This window comes from Fragaria vesca, linkage group LG4 (assembly GCF_000184155.1).
Source record: "Fragaria vesca subsp. vesca linkage group LG4, FraVesHawaii_1.0, whole genome shotgun sequence".
Classification (NCBI taxonomy): domain Eukaryota; kingdom Viridiplantae; phylum Streptophyta; class Magnoliopsida; order Rosales; family Rosaceae; genus Fragaria; species Fragaria vesca.
Window position 1 is genome coordinate 10,928,764 of NC_020494.1, and position 10,214 is coordinate 10,938,977.

At 40.7% G+C, this 10,214-nt stretch overlaps 1 protein-coding gene across 1 annotated transcript; it reads right to left on the bottom strand.

Annotated features, from left to right (window-relative positions):
• Positions 1–9,342: 9,342 nt before the first annotated feature.
• On the bottom strand, positions 9,343–9,953 carry LOC101303211 (nuclear transcription factor Y subunit B-5-like). The gene has a single exon (XM_004296773.1). It carries the CDS (start codon positions 9,915–9,917, stop codon positions 9,408–9,410), a length of 510 nt encoding a protein of 169 aa, XP_004296821.1. The 5' UTR covers positions 9,918–9,953; the 3' UTR covers positions 9,343–9,407.
• Between the last annotated feature and the right edge of the window lie 261 nt (positions 9,954–10,214).

Consider the following 10,214-nt stretch of genomic DNA (forward strand, 5'->3'; position numbering starts at 1 on the left):
GACATTCAAAGTGATCTCGAGTACCACAACAGGGAGTTCGCAAACTATTTTGACGGATGGGTACGTAATTCAATATTTATGTACGTGTTTATGTTTATTGCATAATTATCCATATTTACAGTTGAATGGTTGGTTGCAGATGAACCATATTCAATTTGATGATCACCCAAATAGGTCGCACGAACTAAGACTTCTAGCGATAAAGCCGATAATGTCAAGAGTCTATTCGATGTGCAAGGTGAATGATGTGCAATTTATATGTGAACAGAGAGACAGCAGACAGAGAACACAGAATTCTGGGGTGATGGCGCATGGTGGGCGGAATGGAGTTGACTATTACGGTGTTCTCCATTCAATGGTGGAACTCGTTTATGGGCAAGGCATGACAGTGCACCTCTTCAAGTGTAGATGGTTTGATACTAGGCAGCAGAGCATGAAGACCGATCAGTACGGAATATTATAGGTGAACACTGCTACAAGTTCTTACGAAGATGACCCGTTCGTTTTTGCCACATCGGTAAAACAAGTGTTTTATCTTCATGACCTTGCTAAGGGTGACGCGTTGAAAGTAGTCAACCTTGTGCACCCTCGAAACATTTACCGGGTGGCTACACTTGGAGAGGCCGAAGACGAGGAAGAAGATGTTGCGTATCAAGAGTCCAGCGCAATAGGTATTCCTAACTCCTCTACCGTTCGCCTTAATAATTTTAAAGCGGGTCGTTCGGTGCGAATTCGTGATGAAGAGCCAAGGCTTATTGATGTTGATCCAAATCAAGAAACAGACGAAGACTCTGGCGATGAGGAAAGACATAGATTACCAGAAATTAATTCTGACACCGAAGAAGACTCATCGGATGATTCCGATTACAAGCCTTAGTTTTAATTCCGATTACATTAATTTGTAATAAAAAAGAATGTATAACTTTTATAGTTTATATATGTTGAATTCATATTTCTGTTATTTTATATGAATTTTGGTGATATATGAACATGAAGTTAGTATGGTTTAAACCTTCTGTTTTTTTAATGTATTTTTTACACTTTAGCCGACGAAATATACCATAATTCGTCGGCTAAGATGAGGTTAGCCGATGAATACCCTAATATTTCGTCGGCTAAACCCTAAACCCTAAACCCTAAAATTTTTATAAAATTTGTTGGGTCTCATCGGTTTGAAACTATTTTCAGTTGAAAGTTCGACCAAAATACATAATTTAGACGGTCCAGTGACCTTTTCCGTACGTTTAGGGGTTTGACTTACGGGATTGACCGTCAGGATCGAGCCCTTAACCTTGTCGGATCAAGTTGAATTTTCTCCCATACATGTATTTTATCATGATGGTCAGATCTGACGGTCGGATTTTCGTTTCTCAAGTTTGATCATCACAATCACAACATGCCTACTAATGTTATATAACTTGTGTTTTAAGTAAATGTTCCGTTTCAAAAACAAAATATACGTAGAACCTTCAAACGCAAAAAAGTCGTGAAATAAGATATGTCCAGAATGGTGAAATACGTCTACGGTTGAAAAATTATGGTATTCCGGTAAAATCTCGGTGCCGATAGTTGCGGTCATTGCAATTTTTCATTCTTTATCTCTATGGGTAGCCCTATCTTCGGTGGTTATTTTTAGTAAAATTTTTATATGACTTGTTGGGCGTCATCGGTTTGAAACTATTTTCAGTTGAAGGTTTGGCCAAAATACCTAATTTAGACGGTCCAATGACATTTTTCATACATTTAGGGGTTTGATTTAACGGATTGACCGTCCGGATCGAGCCCTTAACCTTGTCGGATCAAGTTAAATTTTTTCCCATACATGTATTTTATCATGATGGTCAGATATGACGGTGGGATTTCTGTTTCTCAAGTTTGATCGTCACAATCACAACATGCCTACTAATGTTGTATAACTTGTTTACCAAGTGTCAAGTAAATGTTCCGTTTCAAAAACAAACTATACGTAAAACCTTCAAACGCAAAAAAGTTGTGAAATAAGTGACCAGAATGGTGAAATACGTCCACGGTTGAAAAATCACGGTATTCAGGTAAAGTCTCGGTGCCGATAGTTGCGGTCAATGTAATTTTCCATTCTTTCTCCCTATGGGTAGCCCTAATGTCGGTGGTTATTTTCCGTAAAATTTTTATACGACTTATTGCGTCTCATCGATTTAAAACTATTTTCAGTTGAAGGTCCGGCCAAAATACGAAATTTGGACGGTCCAATAACCTTTTCCGTAGGGGTTTGACTTACGGGATTGACCGTTCAGATCGAGCCCTTAACCTTGTCGGATGAAGTTGAATTTTTTCCCATACATGTATTTTATCATGATGGTCAGATCTGACGGTTGGATTTCCGTTTCTCAAGTTTGATCATCACAATCACAATTTGCCGAATGTATAAAAAGTACTCTAGCCGACGAATTTCAAAGTTTTAGCCGACAAATTTCAACGTTTAGCCGACGAGATTTTATAGCTTTAGCCGACGAAATATTTATTTTGTCGGTTAAAGTTGTCGGGTATATCTCAGCGCTGCGCTCGACAGCCTCCCCAATTTGCGAGACTAAACCCTAAACACCACCTCCACCTCCTCACCCGCCTCGCCGTGACGCCATCGCTCCACAACCTCCACCGCCTCCTAGCAAAGCCCAATCTCCCTCTCCCGGTCTCCCTCTCCCTCTCCCGGTCGCCGCCCTCTCCCTCTCCCTCTCCCGGTCGCCCTCTGCTGCTCGCCTGCTCCGTCTGCTTCGTCGGCTTGCCTGCTCCGCCTCCACGCCCTCCAGTCCACCACCGTTTACCTCCTTTAAGCCTAAAGTGAGTCCCCTTTCTCACTTTATTTGCCTTCATTATATGAGATTTTGTTGGCAGTGGTGGCGTTTTGGTGTTTCTTGATGATTTCCGGTCACTTGTGAATCTTTGATCTTGATTTTGGTTGTTTGATATATTGGATTACAGAGTTGAGAATTTGAAAAGTTGGATGATTGGAGGATATTGTTTTAGTTGGAAGGTGTTGAATAGCAGCCGTGTTATTGTTGTTATTGCTGTTAATATCCAAACTTCTTAGTGTGTTTGATAAAGAGATGATGAAGTTTGATGTCAGAGACTGGAAGGGAGACAAGAAGAATGATTAAGATATATTTTGTGCAGTTGAGTTTCCTCAATATATTTATGGGGGGTTTGATTTGATTGCGGCGTTTTTGAATTCGTATAAATGCATTGCCGTTTTGTTATTGGATTAGTTCATGGTTGTGTAGTGAAATTGTCAATACCTCTATTTTTTTTTTATGCACGAGATGATTGTTGCATTATTGATTCCGGTGTTTAAGAACTTTATATTAGTATTATGTTATTATATTTACAATTTTAACTTATGATATAGTAATTGAGTTATACGACCGAATGATCGGTACATTTTTTTTTCCGATAATGATTGGCACTTCATATATGACCCCCCTATGATAAATTTCTAGCTCTGCCACTGTTCTTCAACCTTGATTCAAATTAATATTTTAAACAGGATGAGCGGTAATTTTAGATCGACGAAGGGTTCGAAGGGCCAAATGTCCGAATCGTCTGAGGGAACCTCTAGCAACCCTCAAACGTCGTTTCAGGGCCACATGATAGCCAGACGTACGACCCTTCTGGAGACGGCGCAGAGGCAGCCGGAGGTGCCCCCTTCATCGAGGCAGCGGGGCGTCCCTCATTCCTCGAGGCAACTATGGCCTCAGACCCAGACGGAGGTGTCTGCACCTCGTATGCCTAAGATACACCGGGCGCCCACTCCGAGTCCTACTTCTTCGGATAGTGGGTCAGATGGGGTACAGATGCCGCCGCCTCATCTGTTCCTTCCGCGGATGATACCGGCCTTACCTGTAGTCGATGGCTCAGGGACGCCGATTTATCCACTGCACCCCACCAGTGGCTCCATCAGCGGCGTACCAGTTCGTGCCTTTTGATACGCCTCTTATTTCGGCGAGGGTATCATCATCGGCGACAGAGATGGAATCTGTCGCGTTCGCCGCATCGCCCTCAGGTAATGAAAGATGAATGATTTGTTTTCTTATAATTAATAATAAAGGGTCTCCGATTTTAATAATCAATTTGATTTATCATGTGATAGGCACCATTGGAGCGAAGCCGGCAAAGAAGAAGAGAGGCCCCGTCATAGGGAAGGCTCTCGAGAAGATCGTCAGTACCTCAGGGAGGATAGTCATCCGTACTGACGGGGATGACGACATAGTATCTGGCGGGAAGTCGAGGACGTACTCCGGCCGCGTGGGAGCGCTCATTAGGGATAGAGTCCCTATGTTATGGTCAGACTGGGGCGAGGTCCCGCAGGAGGTTAAGGACATGGTCCACAATGCGATGTCGGTGAGTTTACAAAATGCCTCAATAATATTATGTATTACATTGTTGATTTCGAAAAACTAAACTAATAAACGGTTAAATGCAGGTGTGGTTTGAGGTTCCCGAGCACCTGAAGAGCAGCTGGGCGAACGTTATGCATGGGGGAAAGTACGTTGGGAAGTTAATGAAAAAACAAAATTGTATGTGATATTAATAATATTTCTAATATTTTTGTTGTATCTGTAGGTATAAGGAGTGGAAGAAAGAGTTGCGGACCCACTGGACTACGCACGGGAACGCACGTTCTGGTACCCCTGCTGAGTTCCAATACAGGGAGTACGAGTGGCGTTGGCTTCTGACATCAGAATTCAACAACCCTCGTAAACAGGTATTTAAAAAAATTAATTAGTTAATTTGTCATTAAGTACGTGCGTTTTTAAATATTTTACTAATAGTTTATTTTTTTCTTTGAAGGCTGTTTCCCGGGCAAACGCTCAGAACAGGCAACGCAACACAAGGAACCATCATGCCGGTTCTAGACCGTTCGCTGTCTTCATGGACGAGGCGGCCAGGGAACATCCAGAAGTCAACCGGTACGTCTATACGTACGAGAAGACATATCCTAACGCCCAGGAGGATATTGTAAGTCATCTTACGTTTTTAAATTTTTAATTTTACTTATATATATGTCAAAATGTTAATTAATCATTTTTTTCCTATCCAATTAGGCGAAGGTGAGGGAGGCTAGTGACGAGGTGATGAGTATTATAGTGAGGGAGACATGGCCGGACACGCAGGAGGAAGAGATGTCCGAAGCCATGTCCCGGATCGACACTTCGGATCCGAGGGTTGCGGCGAGGATCATGGGCACAGCCTTCTCACCGCGAGAAAACAACTTCTACTGCCGGGATCTAAGAAAGAAGGGCGAGGGGGTCCTGAAGACCACTCCAGGATTTCAACGAAAGGCAGCCTCGACCAGCAACAGGACGACTCAGCTAGAGTCGGAAGTTGAGAGACTACGGGAACAGCAAGCTGCTCATGCTGCCGCTCATGCCGCCCAGATTGCCGACCAGAGAGCCTATACTTCTGCGGTATATGCCGCTCAGCAGGCCCAGCAGCAGCATATGTTCCAGTACTTGCAGGAGTTTACAGCTGCCCAGCTTCAGGGACTTCCAGCTCCGCCCATGCCTACGCCTATACCGCTATCTTAGCCGCCGCAAACTCCTCAGCAGTAGCCCCTAGAATCGGATATTGATTTAGACCATCTAGATTTTGTGTAGTTGATTAATTATATAGTTTTATATGCTTGTTGTTGGTTATATGTATGGAATTGTTTTGGTGTATTTTGCAGCTTGCTTGGAATGGTAATTTAGAAATTTCGGGTATTTTTTTTTACTGGAATAGACTTATAGCCGACGAAACATGCCATAATTCGTCGGCTATAATATTTAAATTTTTTGTTATAAGGTTTAGCCGACGAATTAAGGCATGTTTCATCGGCTAAACCCTTCTAAAGCCGACGAAACAGACTATATTTCGTCGGCTATAGTTATTTTTTAATTTTTTATTACACACTTTAGCCGACGAATATATTGTTTCGTCGGCTAAAGTATCAAACTATGGTCGACGAAACATTAAAGATATTTGTCGGCTAAAGTCTGGGACAATAGCCGACGACGTCTTCTGTCGTCGGCTAAATACTAGGACAATAGCCGACGACGTTTTCTAGTTTCGTCGGCTAAAGTCATCGCCGACGCCTCTTTCCCGACGAAACTATAGCCGACGAAGGCTCGTCGGGTAAGATCTTACCCGATGAATTAAGCTAACAAAAGTGCTTGTCCTGGTAGTGAAACTTTGGTTGCGCTGGTCAAGAAAATTACTGACCCCCAATAATTCTCCACACTTGAACATATGAGCATAACAAAAACTGGAAGCATTCTAAATTAAAGAAAAGACCTGGAAAAGAGTAAAACAAACACCCAAGTATCAAACTGGAAAAAAATCAAGGAAGGCGAATGTGTTGTATCAAGTAATACAAAAAATTACTGACCCCCAATAATTTTTCACACTTTACATATATATGAGCATAATTTTCCAATCATTTTCCATACTTGAGAGTTTAATTATTACCCCAATAATATTCTTCACCTTATACCTCCGGTCAGGGTCCTAATCCCGTTTGAGAGCATATGACATTGTGATTTCGTTTGTTGTTGGGGCGTTTCGAATTCGCATATGTGAGAAAATTTCGGCAGTATCTCCCTACAGTTCCCTAAGTGCACGAATATCTATAGGAAGATCTTGTCGAAAAATATATACCCACAACCAAAAACGAAACGCACCAACAACAAACGGAATCTCAATGTCATATGCTCCCAAACTGTCCAAATATGAGACAATTCGAAAACCATTTTGTTAGACACAGTCGTAACATAATGGTTCTCGAACGAGATTTCTAAGGGTAACAATATATATTGATGAATGTATAAGAATATTATAATTCTTAATTTTATGATTCATCATTTTATTTTTTATCATATGAATACACAAATCGATTTGAATGAAAACAAAAATTTGATAAACATATTATTCACATAATTATTAATCATACATACAAAAGCTAAAGATATATATATATATATATATATATATATATATATATCTTTAAAAAATTTTACACACAAAAGTTAGATATATATACAAACATAATATTAATTATATAGTTTTCATGCATATATAATATTATACATATGTACAAACATATTATACACATATATCTAGTAATTATATTATGCATACAAGTAAGTAACAATCCATCAAAATTGGACCGGCAAGTCACCGGAAAGTTCGCAGGAAAATATGCCTAAAAGAAGAAAGTAGATTAATTAATTAAAGTAGTTACATATATACCAATTAGGAAATTGAGATCGAAGCGCGCAGCTCTTAAAGATTGATCAAATTCATCATGAAGTAAAGCTTCCAAAACTAGATTTGGATCGGATGAATATTCCGATGAAGGTTGGGGGGGGGAGCTAGACCATGCCTTTTTTCTGCGTTCTCTTCTGGGCAAAAGGTGTATAAATCAATGACGTGGAAACTTAGCCGACGGAATATTCCGTCGCCTAAGACAAAAAGCGTCGGAAAAAATATTTGTTCTGTTTTGTGTCAGGCAATAATTCAAATGCTTAGTCGACGGAACAATTCATCGGCTAAGAAAGAATATTCCTCGCCCAAGTATTTCTTACCCGACGGAATAGTCTTCGTCGCCCAAGCAAATTGAAGACGACGGAACATTATTCGTCGCCCAAAAAAATATTAGACAATGGACTATGTCAACAGTCAATTTCCGTCGCCTAAGAGGATCAAAGCCGACAAAATCATACCGACGAAAGATATTCGTCACCTAGAGTTTACTAATAAGCCGACGGAACATGGTCGACAAATAGTGTTTCGTCAAGTATGAATAACTTAGTCGACGGAGGACGTCGACAGTTATTTTTCGTCGCCTAAGATTTCTTAAGCGACGGATGTGGTGTCCTATATGACGGTTCTGCTTCCGTCGGCGAAGATTCACTTAGCCGACAGAATTAATAAAATTCCGTCGGCTAAGTCGATATTTCCTGTAGTGGTTAAACAGGTATGAGAAACCAACTTCAAATGGCAACATGACTCTCAATGTGAACGCTACTTAATCATCATTAAGGAGGTATTGGTGGAAGTTTTGAGAGGTCATGAAGGTAACTCTAAAGCTGCTTTTACTTCACATCATCACCTAAATAATGTGAGCTAATGGTCATTAGACCATGTCTAGACCTACACTATACTCTATGCAAACAAGGGACATGTTACAATTCACAGTGTGTCTTGAAGCCATAACTGAAATTAAAGCTCTAGACCATGAGCTTTTGGCAATGGAGAACTCATTGATGTTATTAAACAGGTCTCTAACAGAATGATGAATGTATCTGTCGTACATACGCCAAGAACCTGTCATGACATAGCATATAGACTAGCTCCTATAAATGGGTTTTGATGACGACAATTTATTAGCAGCTGTATGGACAATCCACCAAACTATGTCATGGATCTTCTCCACGTTTAAGGCACTTGACTCTTTGAAGTCCTTAATGAAATTTTCAAAAGAAAACTTATTCTTCCCACGGAATTTGCTTCACGTACGAGATAGATGAGCAAAGAAATTTTCTTGAAATGTCGTTGAGAAGAGCCAGATGCTTGGCTAAATATATTGTCGTTCTTAACTTTTATTTAGTAAAGTTGGAGTACATATGTTGTCACTAGCTAGCTCCCTCTTTACTGGAAGTCGAGTACGTTCGATCAGACAGAAGAAAAAACTACGTCCTTCGTGCAAACCTAGGACATTTGGGCGCTGATGGCTCTCATTACCGATCAATTTGAAATCCTAATCTCTCCTTCTTTGGATTTATATTAGGAAGTTGACCTGATACATTGAACTTAATGAACAACCTTGTAATAATTAATCTCTAGTTTTTTGACTTTTTAATATGTAGTTTAGTGGGTGTTAACCTAGTTCTCCACTGATCTAACGTCAAACATTACCATTTATATACTTCATTGGTTTATCTGTATACTTTAACCCTATTTTTTATTCCGGCATCGATCGGAATTAGGTGCTGCCGCGCCGTTCATTTTTTAAGTACCATGATCGGAAAAAGCACATGCAAGGGGTCATACCAAGTCCTAGCTCTGAGATCAAATTATGAAATTCCACTTAATTAACATCCAGAGTTTATTAAACACAGAACTAGTACTGAAGCCAAGATCTTATGAATCACACAGCAAAGAATAAAGATCCCGGAATTTGAAAAAGCAAATTAACATGAGTATAATCATGGTTAGCTAGCTCCTTGAAACGAAATCGATCAGCATCTGTGATGATGTTCATCGCTGACTCTAATTACGTCTCACTAGCTTAATTTATTGAAATAAAGCAGATGTTCCCAGCTGCTGTAAAGATTGAAGTGTATGGGGTCAGCAAGTCACCTAGTTGATAATTGGATGAAGATGATCGACCTTTGTTAGGTCTTCTGGATATCATGATGATCAGGATGATCGTATTGGTTCATGATCATGATGATTCTTTGTTCTTGAGCAGTGCTCAAGATGTTGTTAGCCAGCAGCTTCAGCTCGTCTTCATTATTATTGTTACCAATATTAGCTCTGTGCTCAGCTCCTTCTTGATCTCTATACCTGTGCAGATACCTCCTCAGAAGGGCAGCGTAGTCATCGAATCCTAGGGTTCCCAGGGCGCAGCAGATGTCGTCGCCGTTCACCGTCTTCCTTCTCTCCTTCCGGCACTTGTCGGAAGCCTCTCCGGTGACGAAGCTGATGAACTCGGAGACGCACTCTTGCATCGTTTGCTTGGCTTCCTTTGAGATCTTGGCGTTCGGCGGCAGGATTTGCTTCATCATCCTCCCAACGTTGGCTATGGGAAGCAACTGGCCGGGGTCTGGCTGCTCGGTCGAGTTTATATCTCCCTGACCATGATCACAGTTATTGGGAACACTTCCACCACTGTTGTCGACCATATTTCTGGATACGAGGTAGGTACCAGTTGTTGTTTGAACGGTCGACACAACTAATCCCTAATTTCTATATATAAATTGGCACGGGTATACATGTAATATATGCATGTAATAGCTAGGCATCCGCAACAAAAACTTGGATTAATATATATATGCCTATCCCTAAAAGGAACAAAAAATAGGGATCCCTCGTTGGAAAGGCCAAGGTATATATATATATGATTTTTCTCAGCTGCGGACGTCCGCACCAATGGTTTGGTGCGGATTTTTATTTTTTCACCACTTTTCGATCGAATTTCC

What these genes read in the sequence shown, in the direction of transcription:
- LOC101303211 (XM_004296773.1), bottom strand. Translation starts at nt 9,917, where the DNA reads ATGGTCGACAACAGTGGTGGAAGTGTTCCCAATAACTGTGATCATGGT.